This window comes from Gasterosteus aculeatus, chromosome 13 (genome assembly GCF_964276395.1).
Source record: "Gasterosteus aculeatus chromosome 13, fGasAcu3.hap1.1, whole genome shotgun sequence".
In the NCBI taxonomy this organism is placed as follows: domain Eukaryota; kingdom Metazoa; phylum Chordata; class Actinopteri; order Perciformes; family Gasterosteidae; genus Gasterosteus; species Gasterosteus aculeatus.
In genome coordinates, this window is record NC_135701.1 from 16,169,776 (window position 1) to 16,190,928 (window position 21,153).

At 45.7% G+C, this 21,153-nt stretch overlaps 2 protein-coding genes across 12 annotated transcripts in view; one reads left to right on the forward strand and one right to left on the reverse strand.

Annotated features, from left to right (window-relative positions):
• Nucleotides 1-12,277, forward strand: part of ncor2 (nuclear receptor corepressor 2) — a 65,789-nt gene extending 53,512 nt beyond the window's left edge. For 8 of the 10 annotated variants that reach the window (XM_078086958.1, XM_078086960.1, XM_078086957.1 and 5 more), the window contains 19 exons: nucleotides 832-982; nucleotides 1,162-1,305; nucleotides 1,427-1,519; nucleotides 1,899-2,116; nucleotides 2,321-2,666; nucleotides 2,759-2,962; nucleotides 3,089-3,328; nucleotides 3,470-3,622; nucleotides 3,722-3,988; nucleotides 4,076-4,256; nucleotides 4,342-4,820; nucleotides 6,327-6,457; nucleotides 6,598-6,773; nucleotides 6,913-7,047; nucleotides 7,535-7,677; nucleotides 7,768-7,821; nucleotides 8,628-8,834; nucleotides 9,113-9,292; nucleotides 9,396-12,277. In XM_078086958.1, the coding sequence (XP_077943084.1) occupies nucleotides 832-982; nucleotides 1,162-1,305; nucleotides 1,427-1,519; nucleotides 1,899-2,116; nucleotides 2,321-2,666; nucleotides 2,759-2,962; nucleotides 3,089-3,328; nucleotides 3,470-3,622; nucleotides 3,722-3,988; nucleotides 4,076-4,256; nucleotides 4,342-4,820; nucleotides 6,327-6,457; nucleotides 6,598-6,773; nucleotides 6,913-7,047; nucleotides 7,535-7,677; nucleotides 7,768-7,821; nucleotides 8,628-8,834; nucleotides 9,113-9,292; nucleotides 9,396-9,586 (3,693 nt within the window). In that variant the 3' untranslated portion in view covers nucleotides 9,587-12,277. The remainder of the gene's footprint in view (nucleotides 1-831; nucleotides 983-1,161; nucleotides 1,306-1,426; nucleotides 1,520-1,898; nucleotides 2,117-2,320; nucleotides 2,667-2,758; nucleotides 2,963-3,088; nucleotides 3,329-3,469; nucleotides 3,623-3,721; nucleotides 3,989-4,075; nucleotides 4,257-4,341; nucleotides 4,821-6,326; nucleotides 6,458-6,597; nucleotides 6,774-6,912; nucleotides 7,048-7,534; nucleotides 7,678-7,767; nucleotides 7,822-8,627; nucleotides 8,835-9,112; nucleotides 9,293-9,395) is intronic. The other 2 variants (XM_078086965.1, XM_078086966.1) reach the window with 1 other exon arrangement.
• A 655-nt stretch (nucleotides 12,278-12,932) lies between these two features.
• On the reverse strand, nucleotides 12,933-20,818 carry rflna (refilin A). Of its 2 annotated transcripts, XM_040196551.2 has the most exons (4): nucleotides 20,457-20,818; nucleotides 20,016-20,329; nucleotides 15,937-16,046; nucleotides 12,933-15,792 (listed from the first exon to the last, which is right to left on the reverse strand). In XM_040196551.2, the coding sequence occupies exons 2-4, from the start codon at nucleotides 20,232-20,234 to the stop codon at nucleotides 15,459-15,461; spliced, it is 663 nt and encodes a 220-aa protein (XP_040052485.1). In that variant the 5' UTR covers nucleotides 20,235-20,329; nucleotides 20,457-20,818; the 3' UTR covers nucleotides 12,933-15,458. The 2 variants fall into 2 exon arrangements, with proteins under 2 accessions (XP_040052485.1, XP_040052486.1); XM_040196552.2 differs by having other exon boundaries at nucleotides 20,016-20,739.
• Between the last annotated feature and the right edge of the window lie 335 nt (nucleotides 20,819-21,153).

The following is a 21,153-nucleotide window of genomic DNA, read 5'->3' on the forward strand; positions in this document are numbered from 1 at the left end:
GTGGTCACAGGCAGTAAAGTTCCCCCCCCCCCCCCTCCCTCCCCCCTTGCTCTCATGCAGAGTACAAGTAGGACTCCCCCTCAGTGTACTCGGGGAGGGGGGGGAGTTTTGACACACAGTGTCATCTGTTGTTCTTCAGATCGTGCTACTTTGTGTTTCAGAGCTGCTTGTTTAATGTATTTATTCACGTTGGATTTAAAAAACAGAATAAATGTTTCTTAATGTGCTTACAGTGGTTTCCAGTCAACGATCCTGATAAGAAAAACAAAGACTATTCCTTGTCTCTTGCACTATCTGTGTCATTAAAGTATCAGTCTGGGTTGTTTTTGACCTCTGAGCCTTTAAAGGCCTTCCGAAGCAGCTATCTAAAGTACCTTTAGAACACACATTAGTTATTAAGTATCACTGTGCTATATAACAATGGGCTTTGTAGTGTCTTATCCAGTTTCTTGATAGGGCTTATTCCTAGAAAGAAAGTTTTGGCAACATATCAAAGTTTACTTCTGAATGTTATTTCAACATTTTCTGTATTTTTCTGAATTCGCATAAGACTAATTGTGGGTTTATGGGACTGTTCATTCCAAGCCTGTGTATTTAGTTGACAAGGATGAGCGTGTTTGGAGAGCTATTTTCACCATTGATTGATTTTCTATGTGACTTACGTAATGGTATGGTATTATAAAATAAGTATAAAATAATACATTACCACCTAATGTAAAGGCGGCTCTGAAAATAGTCCGTCTTGAAAATTAATTCTTTGGTCCTCTCTGCAATTTGTCATGGAAACAGAGTCCTGATTAAGTGCAGGTATGTCTCCGCTCTCTGCCGCAGGGGACGCCAGCGGATGTGCTGTACAAGGGAACCATAACGCGTCTGATCACAGAGGACAGCGCCAGTCGGGCCGAGAGGGAGCGGGATGAGGCGCTGTCCAAAGGCCATGTGGTCTATGAGGGCATCAGTGGACACATTCTCACATACGACCGTAAGAACAGCAGCTTGCCTGCGGTACATATTTCTACGCCATTGCCAACGATTACAATCTTCTTTTTCGTTGTAAGATCTGACTCGTTCCCAACAAACGGAATATATGAGATGAATAATTATTATTATTATTTCATTGATTACTGGCTGTACGCTGAAGAGGTATTTTGTAACCTATAGGCCCAGCTTCTCAGACCCCTAAAGATGAGGGCCGAGGCCAGTCTGGGGAAATTCTAGGCCTGAAGCGTCCGTATGACATCATGGAGGGGGGCATCTCAAGAGGAATGCCTTTGAGGGATCCACTCTCTGGTGCCAGCTGTGAAGGTGAATGATGACCCCTTAACCCTGTGTCATGCTCACAAAGGGCTAATGGAATAACCCCCTTATTTCTTTTTACCCTCGTTAAACCACATTTGATTTACCATAGTCTTGCATCCTACCTCAGGTCTGATTGGTCGAGCCATGCCTCACGACAGGGACAGTCCTCATCACACACCTTACAAGGATGCTCATCACATCCGTGGCTCCATCTCACAAGGTAGGATTACACTTTTATTGATTTATGTTTTATTTATGTTTAAATATAAGGTTTAGGCTCTCTCACTCATCACATCAGATTGTGCTCTCAAAGCCGAGAGCTTGTAGCAAAGATAGTGTCTTCTTTTTTCTTTTGAAGAAGCAGACTGCCGGCTTACCAGAGCTCACTCGCTGGCAGGTGTACTTACTTGTTGATCTCATGTTGTCTATCTGACTGCCATAATTGCGGATTAACCATCCTGTCTCATTTCGCTCCGCAATTTTAGTGAACAAAGCTGCTTTTTCAAAACCCTCACGTGTTCATCATTTTAGACTGCGGCTAAAATATGAACACTTTTGTTTCAAATGTGCTGAGATTGACATGATTTTTCTGTTTTAAGGTATACCCCGTCATCTGGACCCTCAGGACGTCTACTCGAGGAGGGATGCCAAGCAGATGAAGCGAGAGGGCTCCCCGCCCCGCGGTCCCGGCTCACTCTCCGACGCGATGAAGGGCAGAGAGGCCATGATGCCTACGGTGAAGGAGGCTGGCCGCTCCATCCACCTCATTCCCAGAGAGGAGCTCAGACAGCCTGCCAAGGAGGGCATCATGGCACAGGTACACACACGAAAGGATTTTCTTTGGGATTCATGCTTTGTCTTTTTAAAATGTTTTTAAAGTTATATTTAATTAGTTTGTCTTGCTTTCGTTGTGCCTCCTGTTCTTATAGTGCGATGCTTTTGCGTTGTCTTTCGAAGCGTTTCATTAATATAGCCGACTGTTATTGGCCACAATAAACCGGTGAATTCCTGTTGTGTTTAGGGAACACCCATGAAGCAGGAGCCAACTGGTTCAGGGAAACGTCACGATGTCCGCTCCATTATAGCCAGTTCACCACGTTCTTACCACAACGCACCCTCCCACATGGACATGCGGGCCGAGAGGGGCCGCTACGACGAGGCGCCAAAGGGGCGGCCCAGCGCGGTGGTCAGTACAGCTAGCACCATAGCCCGCTCGTCTCCCGTTTCACTGGGGTCAGAGCAGGGAAGCAAGGCTCATCACAGTCCAGTGGGCTACGAGGACAAAAGCGCCTTGAGGGCCCCTTACCCAGGGCCTTCACACCGTGGCTCCCCACTGTCCAGGGAGGCAAGCCAAAGGCAGCATGACGGTGGGTGGATACCATTCAGGCGAACAAGAGAGATCACCCTTCACACCACAAAGAATGACCTTTGAAATTCTTTTTCCTTGTTTTAACTGCAGGTTCCGGTAAGAATCCGTCTCAGGAGCGTAAAGCCACGCCGAGCCCCAGAGAAATGAGCGCTACCAAATCGCCCCTACCAGGTGTTCCAGATCAACAGACCTATGAGCGTCTGCTGCAGGGTCTCGGTGCCACAGACGTGTACCGTCAAATCCCCATAGCCTTCGACCCCGCGTCGCTGCACCGCGGCATCCCCATGGATCCAGGTACAGCCACGGTCAAAGAGAATCTTCTTTGTTTCAGTTATTCTGACAGTCGGACCAATCTCAAAGGCCAACCGCGCGTTATCGCTGCATAAGATGAATAACGTTTCTTTCTCTGTTCACACACAGCGACCTACTACTTGCCTCGCCACCTCGCACCCAATCCGGCGTACTCTTACCCCTACCTCATCCGGGGCTTTCCCGACACGGCGGCCCTGGAAAACCGGCAGACGCTGCTCAATGACTACATCACCTCGCAGCAGATGCACCAGTGGCCCGCTGCCATGGCGGCACCGCGCTCGGACCTGCTGAGGGGCCTTACTCCTCGAGACCAGCCCCTTCAAATGCCCTATTCTGCAGCCCCGCGAGGTGAGGCTAACGGACTTCACGACACTTTGGCTTGTGTGTTTTCTTTTGTTCACATTTGCTATTAAAAGATGATGGAAAATGACTTTGTTATTGGGTGTGTTATAACTATCATGGTTTAATTTACCGTTCTCTGTCTCCCAGGGATCATCGATCTTTCTCAGGTGCCACACTTGCCTGTCCTGGTGCCTCCCTCTGCGGGGGGGGCTGGTTCCCCAATGGATCGCATCTCCTACATCCCCGGGGGAAGCGGCCCCTTCCCTGGCAGGCCTTACACCACCTCCCCCATCTCACCTGGTACAATTCCCTTCACTCAAGCAGACTGTGCTACTTATGAAATATGTTTTACTGTTATTTTTGTTTCACTGTTTTCTTTTCTTACCTTTCCTTACGCAGTGGGGTCCTCACACGTGAACAAGATGCAGGCCGTAGAGCGTGAGCGCGAAAGAGACCGCGAGCGTGACAGAGAGCGGGAGAGGGACCGGGAAAGAGACCGAGAGCGGGAGAGAGAGAGGGAGCGAGAGCGCGACCGAGAGAGAGATCGAGAAAGAGAACGGGAGCGTGACCGCGAGAGGGACAGAGAGAGAGACCGGGACCGGGAGCGTGACCGAGAGAAGGGCGGCTCGCTTGGAAACGTGGAGCACGCCCCCATCTGGCGACCAGGTGTGAAGCAGAAACTGCCCCAAGTCCAACGTGTGTAGTTTGGAGACTAATTGCATTTGTAAAATGAAATGCGTTTGTGCGACCCAGGTACCGAGCACAGCTTGGCGAGCAGCAGTAGCAGTGCGAGACCTTCCTCCCAACCGTACAGCCACCAGCACTCCCCGGTGTCCCCTCGCAACCAGGAGAACGTGCAGCAGAGGCCGAGTGTCCTTCACAACACTGGGGGCAAAAGTCTTTCTATCAGTGATCACGGCTCATCTGTGTTCCGGTAAACAGCATTTTAGAACAACACAGCATTGTTTTCCTGGTCTCATTTCATTGTTTAACCAATCCCATTTTGTTTGTCTTGCCAGGTCCATGTCCTCAGGCCCGGCCCACTACCAACGTTATCCTGGCCACCTCCAGAGGACCGGCGTGCCCCCGGAGACCTATCCTACTGCCATGGACTCAAATGTAGGCAAAGAGCAGGGTCGCGAAGGAGGCAAGAACAGGGGGGGTCCACCCAAGCACGCGCAGGACCAGCACGGGCCCTCCGGTAAATCTGAGTCCAGGCTGTCCTGCCCCAGCCCAGGAGGAATGTACCCGGGCTCCTACCCCTCGGCCCCCGGTCGGCCCCAGCTCCTGCTCCCTCCCCAATCTGATAACCCCCCCGGCCGTGGAGAAAGCGGTACACCTAGTAGGGAAAAGACTCAAAACAAAGCGATGTCCTCTCAGGAACAAGAGCTCCGAGCACTCGGTAAGACCACCATGACTGCGGCCAACTTCATAAACGCGATTATTATGCGTCAAATTTCTTGTGAAACGGGGATGGCAGAGAGCGGCGCCACTGATGGTAAGACGCTCTGGATCCCATGGTCCCCCTCATCACCCAGACCTTCCCCCGTCAGTCTGTGGCCTATTGCACGCTGTGGTGGTTGGCATTCTCAAATCAGCCTGATAGATTTACTGTTTTCCTTCAACGCTATACTTTTATGTTTTACTTTTAACAGTTTTTCTTCACAAGCTTAAAGACCACCGAGGGTGCCCTCTGGAAAACTAAGGCTCTGGCTCATTCAAATTAGAACTCACTTGCTAAGATTAAAGGAGAAGATGAAGTTTACGGCCCTGATGGAGCATTGATGAAATATTAATGGCTAACTGCTCAACACATGCACTTTTCCATGAAGAAGCTCCTAGGTGTTCTTTAAGGTTTTCTTTAAGGTGTTTTTTAGAAAGCTTAAGATAGTGGGATGACGAGACAAAACATCCGTTGCTGCTTGTTTTTATTTTGCTGTGGATGTTTCAGAATTTAACATGCGGCACCCCTCCTCCCTCCCAATACGGCTGCTTACTTACTTGCTCAAAAAAGTATATTTCACCACATGAAAGAAGGTATGACAAGAATATTTTGACAGGTATAAAGGCATTGCACCCCAAGAGGCTTTTATACCCCATATTAAATTAGGCTGCCTGCAGCTGGACTACAAACTTAACTCCATGAGGTCCCAGAGAGCTCCAGTGTCTCACAGGAGGGGGGGCAAAGGAGAAGGACGTGAAAGAGGCTTTTAGCCATCGATGAGTGTGTGTGGAGGGAGGGGGGGGTTATTGCTGCTTCTGCCTCTCCCAAATCTCTGCATGTTCCTGTTTAAGGCTGTAATTTATGCTGATATATTTTATTCTTTTCCCCACACACGTGCCAAACGCTGAACACATCTTTCTTAATCGTGCCTCTGGAAGTTTGTCCGTCATTTGTAATGTGATTATGTTTTCTTGGGGCTTTTTTCTCTGTCACTTATATGTGTACGTACATATGACAAGTCTGTAGGGCAAGTGATAAGTGAAAACCAGTCTTGTACGTACAGTTGTCAACAGGACGATGGCACGCGTTCACAAACTAGTTGTACGTGCCACGAGGGAAATGCAGGCTATTGTTGGCGCTTGCTTCAAGCTAATAACAAAAACCAAAGCATCATTCCCTCCGGGGGACTCGTCCTCTCTAGGAGTCCATACAGTCAGATTGCATCATTGACTGCTGGGGAAAATACTACAGTGCAAGACTTGTGCAAGAATACACATATGAAATATATGGGCTGCCACAATGGTCCAACAAAGATTTCAAATATTCGTGGCTCAGGGTGAATGAGTCTATTTAGAGTTAAGATAGTATTTGTTTTATTCATAGCGTACAGTAAATGCATTTGTATTCCTCTCGTCTCTAAGGCATGGCCCTCCTTTTTTGTTTCTCTTTTTTATCTGTTCAGAGCAGAAATATTATCTTTCAGTTATTAGGAGACTCTCTGAGACTTCCCTGGTTGTGAGTCAGGGATGCAAAACAAGTAAATGTGTGCGCATTCAACAGCTCAACAGAAGATGGAGCCACACGGTCTATACCGTCCTCCGTCTGAGGAGAGACTGTCTCCAGGACAACAGCCCCCGTCCCCCTGCGTTAAAGGCAGCCAGAGGGTGGTCACCCTGGCACAGCACATCAGCGTGAGTTTGCTCCCGGCATTAAATCATATGACACAACAAACCGCATTTTTATCGCAATATTTGTGTAGCACATTGGTTTCAGTTTGAGGCTTAATGCATGCCAGACAATTTGTGACGTGGTTGTGTCTTCATGTGAACAGGAGGTGATAACTAAGGACTACACCAGGCAGAGCCAGCAGCAGCAGCAGCAGCAGCAGAGCTACCACGGCTCTCCCGTCCTGGACTTGACCCGTCCACCCAGTGCCTCCCAGCCCCCAGCCATCTCACAGGAGTCCCGCTATCAGGAAGGCCTCGGTGGAGAACGCAATAGAGACCGGTAGGAATCATTAACAGAAGTTGTCTGTTCATTGTATTGGCTGGGCAAAGTGTACAATAAACATCATTTAAATAATGAATAAGAGGGTTAATCAGTGTTGTTCAGGCTGTAAGTACACCTGTATTTGTATCCTCCGCAGATCTCCTCCTCAGACCAAGACATCGCCTCTCAGTGGGTCAAACGATGGCATTGAACCAGTTTCCCCAGTTGGAGCCAACTCTGAGCCTGATGTCCAGGGAGGGGCCTCTTACTCCAACGAGCAGGGAGAACAAGGGTAAAGGCTCGCCTTCTTCAGAGACTTATTATAGAACGGTTTAATGATTCAACATCTATGGCAGCAATAACACGCTTTCAATGTACAGACAAAGTGATGAGCTCCCATGATGACGGTTTTATCTGCGACCTCGTCTTGAGGGTGTCGTTGTTCCTGCCGACCGTTGTTCCGCTTGTTAGCTGCTTTGGGTGAAAGCAGCAGTTGTGGTATGATTGAGCTCTTCCTCAGCGAGGAAGGGAAGTGTTCTGGCTGACGGGTTCTTAGCCTGCTGATCACCACCAGCTCATGTGGTACAGATAAAAAAAAAAAGTTTGTCATTGTGCAACTAATGTCAGCAGAAACATTTAACTGCAGACCTTAAATGCAGAATTTACAAGTAACATTTTGCTTCTAAACATCCCAACTATGCAGAGTCTGTTAATGACAGTATGTGTGTGATATGTTAGTATTAGTATTAGTATGTGATCAGCTGTTTGTTAACCTGCAGAATGGGCTCCCGTTCGCCTCCCAATGCCGCCCAGCCTCCAGCTTTCTTCAGCAAGTTGACCGAGAGCACCTCGGCCATCGTGAAGTCAAAGAAACAGGAGATGATCAAGAAGATGACCGTGGTGGGAAATGACGGTGATTTCAGTAAGTCTGAACGTCTCTGCACAGAATTTTACTTTGTCCTTTTAGAAATAGGATGGACTTTTGAAATATACACCTTGTTCCCAATTTCAGATGCTGGTCAGCCAGGAACAGAGATCTTCAACATGCCGGCGTCGACAACTGCAGGTGACACATTATAGTGGCTGCATACAGTGTTGTGAACTCATACACGGAGGAGCTTACGAGGTTGACATAAGAACACCCCATCTACTTGGCTATAAGTCGGCAACATCACGTTGAACTGCAGACGGCAGTGTTTTGAGTGACGGCAAATATAAGTGAATGTTTGAAATCTGGCTCAGCTTTCTTTTGGTGGGAAACTTTACATTTAGACGTGAGAACTGGCCCAATTTTATTTCAAGGTTTAAGTCCCATCACCTTTCCGGATGAAAATGTCTTACTGCAAAGACGGCGATCCTGTGCACCAATATCCTGGACATGGGTTTCTCGCTGGCCTTCTCCACCTGACTGCTGGTGTTCACACGAAGGCCGTGGTTTAAAGGTGTACAGAAACTGTCCACGGCCCTGATGTGGTGTTAAAGGTGCTGTTTACTCAGGAAATCAACTTGACCCGCGTTCCCAGATGAGACGGGCGGGGCGAAAGCTCCCGGCGCACTGTGTCATTTGGTGTTTGAACTAGTCGGGAGAGGCCCTCAGAGAAATGCATCACCTCTCAACCTCGTCCTCCAGGAAGCCTCTCAGCACACATTTAAAGACGGAAATATGAATGCAGCACAGATGCCATGAAATAAAATGACTAAGCATGTTTGTCTCTTCTACTTTCAATGAATGTGATTTACCCCCGTTTACTTTCCTCACTGCTGACATTCAGTGGTAAACTATTTAGTTTCGCCACAACACTTCGTGCCCTTTTGACAGCATTCTCTGTACCTGCATTTCTCCCTCTTAACGTCAAGCGCTTCCTCTCACAGGACCGGTGAGTGTCCGCTGCCATCCAGCTCCGGAGACTCCGGGTAATTCCATAGGCCTGGAGGCCATTATAAGAAAGGCCTTAATGGGCAGATACGATGATCAGCTCGAGGAGCGCCCCCCGTCCAACGCCGCTAACCAGACGGGATCGGCTGGCTCTGCCGGTGTGCCTGTAGCCGAGGGACGCGCTGAAGACTTTTTCTCACAAGGTGAGAGCAAGACACAAGAGTCCCCCGATGTTGAAAGTAGGCGTATTGACTGTAATCTTTATTCTTTCCGCATTAAAAATGACCAGGTAATTATTTAAGTCTTCCTTTAAGACTATAGTCAAACAATAATTTATTGAAGTGATTCAAGAAAGCTACTGAGGGACTTTGTTGTGTGTTTAATTTGCAGTGACCTCAGGTATGGTTGAATTAGCAGCTTGACAGGACATTTTTGGAACGGGATTGTTGTGCTGAAGGTTTGAATTCTCTTCTGCTTGCAGGTGGGGGAAAGTCCTCAAAGGGCAGCGGGCGCTCTAACGGGCGGAAGGCAAAGTCTCCGGGACCGGGGCTGTCCGGAGGGGAGAGACCTTCCTCCGTGTCCTCAGTCCACTCTGAAGGAGACTGCAACAGACGAACTCCTCTTACTAACCGCGTGTGGGAGGATCGGCCTTCGTCCACTGGTATGAAACTAACCGAAGTTAATAGTTATCTGTTGTTAGCGGTTTATGTAAAATGACAGAATGTGTCAAACTCAACAATTCTTCCTCTCTGCTTTGTTTGCAGGTTCAACTCCGACCCCCTTCCCGTGTAATCCGTTGATAATGCGTTTCCCCAGCGGGACGGTGTCCGCCCCCTCGCCCTCCTCTGGCCAGCTGGGGGCCCCGGGGCAGGGACCCGCACAGGGCCGGTCCTGGGAGGAGGAGCCCAAGCCTCTTCTCATGTCTCAGTACGAGACCCTCTCTGACAGCGAGTGACCCAAAAATCTGTTGTACCACATGACCCGCTAACAGTCAACCAGCTCTGTGCTGCTGCACACACACACACACACACACACACACTTGCTGAGGCATCTGCAAAGCAACCAACACCATTCCACTCTGCATTTCCTCCGTCAGTCGTCAAGCATTGAGGGCGTCCTTCTTCTCTCTCTCCCATGTCTGAGACGCCAAGCTGCCCCGAGCTCAGACACTGCTGCGCCGTGTGTGTGTGTGTGTGTGTCTGTGTTTGCACTTATGTGTGATGCATTCACTCCAGGACTACTCAAAAGGACAAATCACTTCTTACCTTTTCTTTAGTTTTCTTTTTTTACTTTTCTTCTTTTTTTTACCTTGCTACTTGTCCTCACTGGCCTTATCATTCTAGACGCCGTGACCTGCACCGTTTTGTCCGTACCGATCTCTTGTTGCTGACTGACTCCGCGGGTGACGTTGTTGCTGCTCCGGTGACCATTTAAACGTGAGAACCGCAGATCCGACCCGAGAACAGCGGGCCGCGTGGCGAGGGCCCTCTCGCGTTTGTTCAAAGTGAACGCCAGGTGCAGGCGGCCGGTGCACCACGACCACTACAGGTGCGAGGCGACGGGAGGAGGATCAGCGTCTTGTTTTATCTGGTTTCGGTTCGTTCTTCTGCTCCTTTTTAAAGTCGGTTAGTCCTGTGTTTGGAACGTGAGCTGAGACCGTTAGTACATTTTGATGGTGAACTTTTGATGGTGTCATTTGTTGTCTATTATCTGCAATGATGTATAACTTTTCGGGGGGGTGGGTGGGGCCTGAGATTGTAATGCGTGGGGGGGGTCATATCATTGGTTTACAGGGTAAACATGCTGTTCATTGCTGATGTCGTCATATATTAGGGGGGGGGGGGGGGGGGGGGGGGGGCTTGTTGCCCCTCAGGCATACTTATGGGGAGAGATGATTTGCCGGATGGACGGCAGTGAAACAAGTGACACTTTCTCACTGTTTTTATATTAATCATGTCTGTGTTTGTTGAAACGGTTTTTGGATATTTAGCACTTAGTTGTCAGTCTGTTCACAATGGCATTTTTAAGAATGTGTTTTTCCCAGAGGGGGGGAGGACAAGTGGGAAAATGGACTCAAGACCGCATAGAAATCCCACTGTGGAGGTATCCTTAAACACCTGTCTGTTTATTTCGGCCGTGCTACCGATCTTCTTTATCGCGCTCACACTCAAAGCGACAATCACAGTTTAGTGAACGACGACTAAGCCGCTTCGAGCAGGTGCAGACCGATGTTAAGGCTGCTTAAAAGCAAGCTCCTCGGTATCACTAAGGGTTTGTTCGCATTGAAGAGGTGACAAAAATAAGCCATCTTTCTATGAACCTCGGCCCAGGATGGTGTCTGCTTCAGCCGGGCCGTCAGAATCTGGTCTAGGAGCTGTTGTGATGGTCTGACCTCTGACCTTTTTACTGCCTGGAAGAGGAGCTGAGACCCAACTCCTCCTCCAGGCAGATTTTGTACAGTTATGAGATATTCCTAGTGTTAAGTGCCATTTATTTTACATATACAGTTCTGAAGTTACCAAGTGACGCACAATTTTTCTTTTAGCCCCCCATGACAGACTTTATACTGTCCACGCACGGAAATCTTAAGACATAACAGCAAATGAAACGTCCTGTGTTAAAAAAAAAAAAAGAAGAAGAATTTTCTGCGTTTTTTTCTTTGTTGTTGTTGTTGTTTTGCTTCCAAATCCATCACAGCCTTAGCTTTTACTCTTAAACTCATCTCCAAAACAAGACAACGGGGTATAACAGGACGGCTTACGTCAGATGTTTTCTGAGACCCGTGAGATGTGAGTGTTCTCATTAGCACCCATTTGTGTTTGTACTTTTCAGAGGAAGTCGAGATGGAACGAATGCAAGATGCATTCTGGTAGTTTTATATAACATGAATTTACATTCACAGTTTACTGTAGTATCTTAAAGGTCCTCCTTTGTGTAAACGATGTGAAATGTTTCCCAACTTGTGACTTGTGCCACCAGGGACGAATTCTATCCTTTGACTTAACACCCTGAAGCGACGGCATTGAGCCCGTTTGGTGGTTCAGGACAGACGTACCTCTCTATCTCTACTTCATTTTGTCACAGGGAATTCTCACAAACATGACTGTTATAGGACTACCTCCTCTCCGTCCTTCATTCATTCTGCCTGTTGTTGGTAAAGCCTCCAACGGACCATCTTTTACTTCTTTTTTTTTCTCTTATCAAGGTTTGTAATTTCGTCAAGCAAAAACACAGCTGGGCTTTGTACATTAATCACTCTGCGTGGATATCATTTGTCCTCTGATGGAATTGTGCCGGTAATCAGACTAAGCCATAGCTGTTCCCTCAACCGATGATGATATGTAGTTTTTAAAAGTATACTGAAATGATTTTTAAGACTCATCCTTTGTGTTTTTCGATCATCTCCCAAATAGTAATTACTCATTCAAAACGTGAAAAGACAAAGTTATTTGCCGATGTGTTCCCTGGACTGTCCAATGGGGGGTTGGTTTGTCATAAACATTACATTGTTCAACCATTTGTGCATAATGATTTTTTTTATTATAACCCACTGTATAATAGCAAGGATTGTATATAAAACTGAAGAGATGTAAATATTTATGTGGCTTGCTTCAAGGTTGGTATTACAAAAAAAACAAAAAATAAATATTCACATGGTTCTACATGCCCACCAGCAAGCTTTGTGGATAGCAGTGTAAAAATGAAAAACAAAAAAGACACTGCCTTAATGTTTAAATAAAAAGCTTATTGCCATTCATGGTCTCGGAGTCGTGTTATTTATTCCTGCGTTCTCTCACATTTTATTCCTTTTGCCTACAGAAACGTTTGACCGAGCTAAGGTTATAACAGTAGTACCACCAAGGGGCAGTATAAGCAAACGTTTTAATAGTTACACTTTATTTTGTTTTTGACACCGACTGCTGCAGGACATGCTTTCCCCATCATTTTACCGTAATTTAAGCAAGGTAACTGTTAAAACAAAGCAATGGTTCTTGTTAAAACTGCAGCTGCGTTAATCTTGGTGAAGGTCAGAGCTTTCAGTGGTGGTTATTCTATAAATGAGCTGCTCAGCTGCGGCTCCTCTGGTCTCCTGTGATTTGTGCAATTTATCTATTGTGTCAAACTGCATGTCTGTTATGATCCGCCTCCTTACTTAATTCCCTGAGCGCTACAAGGTGACAATGTCATGAGATTTAGACTGAAGCCTTTCACTCTCAATTTAAAGTCCTTTGTCCTTATAAGTACAAAACTAAAAATACTATGTCCTGTAGATCAAGCAACAAATACTCAACACAACAGAATAAGGGTTTGGGAATAGCTTTTTTTTATTTATTTAGAATATACATCTTTTTAAATTATTTTCTTTGATCAGAACAAAAATGATAATTGATGTACAAAAATATAAAGAGAATTATGGAGTGCCTCAATGCCACATATACAACAGGAAATCATTTTACAGTAAAGAAAAGGTATTTCACATAAAACCACCAAGTATTAAATTTGTCACCCACCAACTTTCTCTTCTCGTTCTCTTGACATTTCACAGACAATCTACACAAACAAAACTCTCCATCTTTCCTGGAACTTTGCAGTATAAAAACCATCTCCAAAACAATTTCCTCCCTCGTCTATAATGTTTCCTTTGAAGGAGCGGATGTTATTTTTCTGTCTTTGTATCGCTACTTTCTGTTCCCTCGTTAAACTCACTTCGTGCCTCCGCGTGCCTGGAGGGTTTTACAAACTATAAAAATAACAAGTTAATCTGATAGAGATAAAAATCTAAGTAAAGTCTGAAATTTACTCATTTTAGTTGTTAAATAATCTAAAGACAGACAAGAAAAGTAATGGGAACTCTCCATAAAAATCTATTTTACATCTCAACAGGGATATCTGATGTGGTTTAACTGCTTCGTTATAACAGAGTGGTTCAACGCTTTGAAATTGCCTTGGATCATTAAACCTTTGACTATTTGTTCATATCTGAAAACAAAATGAAACACCAACGATTCGTAAATTAAATTTACATCTCCACTTTGAGTGTTTACGACTGTACGACGAAATTTACACTTTGCTCAAATAAAGGCGGTAAAGTTGTATCACACAATGACACAAAGTAGTTCTTATATAGGAATTAAATGCCAAGTGTGACTGTCGTAGCTACTGCACACACGGTTAGCTAACGGAAACAACTGACAAAGCTAACTTTAGCCGGCTAGCATGTCTGCAGCGCGCTTGAAACATCTGCCCTCACGCCTTTAAATTAAAACAAGATTTTGAATCAAATCTCGCAAAATGAACAACATGGTTATAATATCATAACGCAATATTACCAATGTCAGACAAAATGGCCGCATAATGTAAGCTACTTTCAAAACTGCCTCAATACTAACACCTAAAAACACTGACTTATAAATAAAACAATGTACGATATACATTTACAAAAGATTACTACTTTAGTTTAATATAATGTTTTACTGTTTATTTTTTGATGCTGATGTACTTCATGTTTAGATTGTTTTGATTGGACAAAGCTGCCGATTTGTCCTAAAAAATGTGACTAGCAGACATTATTTAAATATTAATAGTGCAATATGATTAAGTAAATTACTAGTTTGAAACCAACGCCTAGTTCGTGCACAGACAGGATTTACGAATAGCTGGTTAAACCTGATCCTGAACAGTTGTTGCTTTATTTAGAGGCAGTTGAAACGCAGATTTTCCACAGAACTAAACGCTCCATATTCAGCTCCAAGAGTTGTGACACAGAAGTCTTTCAAATGAACAAACTCTTTCCCTGGTTGTCTAATTTGTGATTGTCACTCGTGCGAGAAGCTCCACCGTCTGACGCCAAAGCCGGTTCAGAAAGGTAAACAATACAATGATTGCCACGATTCTTAACTGCCATGAAAACACACGCGTTTTTCTCAATCATATTTTACTATAGATGACGTGCTCATGAAGCAGACTAAGAAAGGATGTTATTTTGTTGATCTGCAGCCAAACAAGCTAATAATAACCTGTTCTAGTAAAACAACCTTGACTCTGACATTACCTTAACAAACGTATTCAAATTTTTCAAAGTTTTAACAGACGTTCAAAAGGACTTTGAATCCTGACCACATAATTCCAACACAGCTGAATATTTAATGTTGCAAAGAATTGTAGATTTGAAAACCAAGTGTTCAAAGGTACTAAAATCTTCCTTTTCCAAATTTTTTCACAAATACAGCTCTGGTGAATAAACATGACATCTTGCAACGCGCAGTTTAATCAAACGTCTGATCGAACTACACAAGCTGCAGTTCGAATGTGTGTTAAATGAAACTGTACAACTAAAGCAAAAGTTTCTTCTTATTACAAAGAGATGAACTATCTTTGGTCCAATTCCCCCTCGGTCCTCGGCAATGTCAAGTCCACTGGGAGGACAGTAATTTATAGAAAACGAGTGCAATGAAGCCATATTAGAATGCTTTGCATTGGTGTGACCGGCTTTGCGCAGGCTCAATACACAGACGCCTGTTACCTTCACTGTGGTCTAACCCGAAGGAGAGCAAAGGCCACCAACTTGTCATCTCTTGCATTAAATAAGACATGATCCATTGAAGTGCAGTATTAAAACTGCCAGAGGACAGACTCCCTTGTTTTAAGGACTACGTCAGTAGAAAGTCTAAATGCACTGAGGAGATATGTCACTAAAGCCTTCCTCCATGGTGGGTACAAAGTAGGTTTTTAAAAAAAAGAAGTATTTCCGCTCCCAAGTTCCTCGTCCTCCAAAACACATAAGATGATCACCAGGTAGCCCTCTTCTCCCAGTTGCGGTCTGGACTCTACAGGTCTTCTGTGTAGATGATGCAGGGACTAGTGTCCTCACTCGACTCCAGCTGCACCGTGGAGACGAACCAGCGGCGGGAGCCCGTGGCGTTGTAGTTGAGCGTCGTGCGGTACGTGTTCTTTGCGTGCTTTGGGTAGATGATGGTGGTGCTCTGGTAGCTGATGGGTTTCTGCCGTGGCTCCAGGTACACCTGGGACTTGTAGCTCCTCCAAGTGCAGTTGCGCACCGCCACAACGGTCTCGCTGAAGGAGGTTGCCGTGGGAACGGGGGCGCAGTACACCCGGTCCTGGTAATGCTTGTCCGAGTCGTACCTGACCTCAGAGCTGCACCTGGAAACGAGACGGTGACGAGATCAGAAACTTATACAGTTTAAGAGCGATCGCTAGGTGGCACTGTTGGCATGTATTGATCACAATAAGTGAAGAAGGCTCCATATTGCAGAAAACATTCTTTATGTGTCAAAGTTCCCTTACTTGATTTCCTGCTCGGGTTTGGGGTTGACCTCGATGCTTTCTCCGAAGAACACAGGGTACATGCGAGTCTTTGCGTCTGTGTTTGTGGAGTTTAGCAGCAGGTAGGGAAGCTGTGCAAGAGGAAACACAACAGTCAAAGTCTCACAAAGGCATCCATGAACCGCTGAACTGTTCGTAACCAGCCCACCAACGTGTTCGTTCAAGGAATTCCAGTAAAAATTTTTTAAAAAAGCAGCATGGTTGGGGAGCCAGGAACCCAAATTAAAAACACTCCAGAAAAACACACTCCTTCATCTGCCCTCATGAGAACTTGTGGCACGACTATTACAGAAACAATTAGACAAATAGAACAGCCCCAGGAACAGCACTTCCATTTTAATTTAGATAATTACACTGTGTGGCTCCAACCGAATGAAAATGAAAATCTCTTTCTAGCTGGCCAGAGAAATGTGTGACCAAGATGACACAGCTGTGTTGTGCGAGTAGACTGAAAACAGGCTGGCAAATTTGGAGCCTAATGTTTGGAGGCGGATAGTAGCTATCATTGTAATGACATGACTCAGTTGGAGATGATACGGTAAAATAATGACATGAAATGAGGTGCAGTTTAAAGAGTAACGTATTGGTCCGCCAGCCAACACAGGGAAGTTATCCAAAACACACTCTCTAAATATGTTGTGCCTTTGTCATATATCATTGATCATTGTGCAAATCCTTTTTTGTAGATGGAAATGATCAAAGATTGAATGTGTGTGGGCATTTTTCTGAGATTCATCTCATCTCTGCCATTGTCACTACTCCACCTGCTTCACCCATTAGAGCTTCACAAAGATCAACATCACAAACTCATGGAGGCACAGTCTGATGATTTCTGATAATATTAAAAATATTGGGCTCTTGGGCTGCCAATTATTTTCTCAATCATCCAATTATTTGGTTCGTCCAAAAAATTGTCAAAAACTCAAAAATCAAAGTACCCGACAAACCTTGTTTGAATTTTCCGATCACTATAGAATAACACCAAACAACTGTCTCATTTTAGCTAGTCGAAACATGAAACATCTAATGAGCAATACCACCCTAGTAAGCTCCAACAAACCAGTACTCAACCAGCTGGGATACAGACGTAGTGTCCTTAACTAACTGTAAGAACCAGATCTGTTTTTGCACTGACCCTTGACCTCCGACTGTCCCCTCCAGCAGCCATAACGGGGACAGACAGACCTGAGCCAAGCAGAGACACAGATTACTGACACGCGCGGTGGAAAATGTCGCAATCGACTGTTTTCTTTACGTGCGCCTCCGACCAATCTGAGTCACACATGGCACCTCCACCTCAAGCACCGCTCTCACGTTACACAAGGGAAGGCTGTCACATGCTGCGGTTGGGCCGCGGTTAAGCGCACATGCCACCATGGGGAGGACAAGCAAGAACAGGCCAAGGACACAGCAGATTGCTGCGTGAAGCTCGTCTTACCTACATCCTACGGTCCTCACCCCACACACACACACACACACACACACACACACACACACACCATCTGAACGGTGGGGCTGAACTTGCGCAGCTGCTGGTTTTTCAAAGCCGGACTGAACTAGTGTGTGATCATGGAGAGCATCTCGGGTATTTCTCCGTCGGGGTGTTCTGGCAATTTCTGCAAAGCCAACACTGGTGAACGGAGAGTGAGTCGCCCCCCATGCAGCGGATCCCCCAGAGTGCTCACAAAGCACAACCCCCCCCCCTGGAAGTCCATTTCTGTCCAGAAGAAATAGTCTGCAGCTGAGCAGCCCACACAATGTACAATGCACAATGCAGAGCTGCGCAGAGAAAACGCCAACTCAAACACACTTTTCCAGTGAACCGACTTTGCCTCCCGGGGTTTTGCAAAGATGTAAATGCAAGAGCATCAATATCAGACAGTAAGGCAGAATCAGAAAAAGGGTCATGGGATCTCTTTGGTGGTCTAATCGGCCACTTGACCGTGTTTCCTTGAACAGGACACCCAAGATAAGATGATCGCATTGATATTGTTAATGCAACCAATCCTTTTTATTATTTGAACCGTACATGTTTGTAATAACGTGCAGCCGTAACATTAACTAACTGCAGAAATTTGGCTCAGACAGAAAACAGACTGTCTCAGGGTTACTCTACGTTTAATTTAGAAGTGAGAGGTCATCAAACACTTATGCAATGGCCCGCAGTCCCTCTAACAAGCCTCCGCCCCCCCAAAATAGAACCTGTGGATTGTTCTTACACAAAAACAACTCAGAAATAGATTTTAAAGGAGGAAGAAAGAATCCAGCACATTTATGCTTCCTGTCGTCGTACCAACAAACAGGCCGTCAGACAGGATGAGGATCCAAAGCAATCGGGACGGATCTTTAAAAGGGAAACCACAAAGCAGAGACCAACTAATCTGAACCTCCAGAGGATTAGAGGATCGCTCTCTGTTTCGGCAAACAATGTCACGAAACTCCCAGGATGCAGCACTGCATTTCTGAGGCCTCCCAAAAACGCTTTAAAAGCCGCCCGACCTGCACAGACACGCTTTGAAGCTGGGAGTGAGCTGGAAATGATTCTTAATCAAATCAGCCTCATTGCATGTGACACAAATGAAAGATATGAAATGCATTTGCCCTTATAAATATATATTATAGTATATATTATAAGTATCATCTATCCTCATCTGGCTATATTGCCTGGGGTTCACTGACTGTGTCAGTCGTTTGTTTAAAATACACAGTTGTAGAAAATATCGTTCAATTTCACTTTTAGGGTTGAATGATCATGAACAAGCAATAGAAGCCGAATCCCATGAGCTATAAGGATTTTCCTCAGGAAACAATTCAAGAAGCTGAAGAAAGTTTACAACCTGTATAATAAAACTAAATTGGAATCACTTTAGAAACGTTTGACTACTTTGCTAAATGTTTTTCTAAATGATGTTTTATTTCATGTGGCACTTGCTCGTGTTCACGGTGGTGTGAAACGAGCTGAGACACTTATCTAATTATAATTTATAAGGGACACTTTTCATTGACAATTTCTGAAGCTGTTCCGACGTCGGTTCTACTGAGCTGTCGGCGCATCCAGAGACAGGATGAAGAGGTATTAATGCAGCAGCACCTTTTTCATCCATGTTTTACCCCAATTGATCTATTAACAGTATTTTCTCCCTTTTCAAACACTTTAACGTAACGAGCTTAAACTAGCTTTTAATTTATGTCGATGTCGATGTTCACAGATTGAGCGAGACACTTTGTGGCTTTCGGGACAACAGTATGAATAATAACAATATAATAAATAAATAATAACACACGCTGGACACACAACTTTCAAACTTCCGTAACAGGACTGCAAACTTTTTTCAAATGAAATCTGAGAATGAAATATCCTCCTTCGTGAAACAGCTCGCCATTCAAGAACAGATACTGTACATTTGAAGGGGTTGGAGGTTGTGGTACCGGTCGCCCTGCCCAAAGAGTACACCTTGTCTCCGATAACACAACTATTGCGTGAATCACTTTAAGCTCCGTGTCGTCTTACATCGGAGCCCCTGGAGAGGACCCCTAGGAGTCCGTGGCCCTTAGGCCTTATCAACCCACTGACCCCTATGACACCATGTTGTCAGAAAAGCAGCTGACGCAGCGGATTGTAAAGGGAAACATTTCTGTTGTTGAGGGTCCAGATATACAGAGACGGCACGAGCGCGACTAGTTTGCAACTGGGGAATTTCTAAGAGAGAGAGAGAGAGAGAGAGAGAGAGAGAGAGAGGGAGAGAGAGAGAGAGAGAGAGAGAGAGAGAGAGAGAGAGAGAGAGAGAGAGAGAGAGAGAGAGAGAGAGAGATCTTCCAGATGTTATGTGAGTGGGATTGAAGTGAAATGTGTTTTTGGGCAAATATTTAAAAAGCTCTCAAGAGTTTATTTTGCAGCAGCGTTATTACTTATCCACTAGATTATGCTTAAGTGTCAATTAAATGAACGGCCGAATTCAAGCGCGGACACAAAACCTTCTGCTTTCTCGTCACAAGAATTGTTTGAAATCACAGAGCGAACGCGGCGCCGCGTCTCTTACCAGTTTGCCTTCTCGGCTCTCCTTCTTATAGAACCCGTGCGGACTTTCGACGGGCGTCGTGCAGCTGGCGGCGCGCGACTCGGTGAGACCCGGAGAGATGGAGCAGAAGGGGGGACTGGGACTGGGGGGCAGCCCCGAATCCGGACTGTCGAGCAGTCCTTCCCGGTTCTTTCCTTTCAGGCTATCATCCATCGCTTGTAAATGTAGGTGCCCCACCATTGCTGGGGCCACGCAGGTTAAAAAGAAAAAAAAATAGAAACAACACCCGCGGACGAAGTTTCGGTGTCAGAATCGGTGTAAACAATCCAGGACTTCTGCAACAGAGAAGATGGGATTTTTTTTCTTTTAGGGAATATGAATTGAATCGTTGGCCACACACAGTGGACAAGACTTCACAGAGTGAATTCAGCTTTTATTTCCCCCTGAGAATAAATACTGTACCGGCGCGTCGTGCAGTATCCACCTTTTGATCCCCAAATATATTCCAAACAAACAGGCTTGAAAAAGGCTCAACCAAGAAAAGATCAAACTTGACACCAAAGTTAGTCAAAGTGAAGTGTTACTTCTCCATAAACTGAACTAAACCGTAGTAAAACGAATAAAACGCACTAAAAGTCGACCGTCCGTCTGGCACCGATCAGCACGAGAGCTCCTCTGCTCTGCTTTGACTGAGCGTGTGTCTGTCTGCGTGTGTCTGTCTGTGGGTGTGTGTCTCCGTGTGTGTGTGTGTGTGTGTGTGTTTGTGCGCTCTCCAGCGGAGAGCTTCTTCGTAACGATCCTGCCAGGCTTTTTGTGCGCACCTGGATCCGGTCCAGCCCTCCGCTTCTGCATCACTTCCACTTCCAACCGACGGGGGCGACCGCGTCCTCCTCGCTAAAGCTTCATTATGTGCTGAAGTTCCCTTGAGCAATGCCGCTAAATCCCTACCTGTAGGTGGCGTGGCACACGTGCAATAATATAGCATTATTGTGTTGCATTTCTCGCCTTTTCAACCACTCGTTTACCACAGTGAGGATGTATTTGTAACTCGCACTATCGCGCGTGGCCTTCGTGTCGTCGTCACTCGGCTATGACGCTCGAGCGACACGCCCACAAGGCGCGCAGGAGTTCGCCTAGCATGCTAAATGCTAACGTGCGA

What these genes read in the sequence shown, in the direction of transcription:
- rflna (XM_040196551.2), bottom strand. Translation starts at nt 20,234, where the DNA reads ATGGTGGGGCACCTACATTTACAAGCGATGGATGATAGCCTGAAAGGA. An exon ending in AGAGCCGAGAAGGCAAACTG is followed by an intron (nt 16,047 to 20,015) that starts GTAAGAGACGCG and finishes CCTCTTGCACAG; the next exon opens with CTTCCCTACCTGCTGCTAAA. An exon ending in AAACCCGAGCAGGAAATCAA is followed by an intron (nt 15,793 to 15,936) that starts GTAAGGGAACTT and finishes TCTCGTTTCCAG; the next exon opens with GTGCAGCTCTGAGGTCAGGT.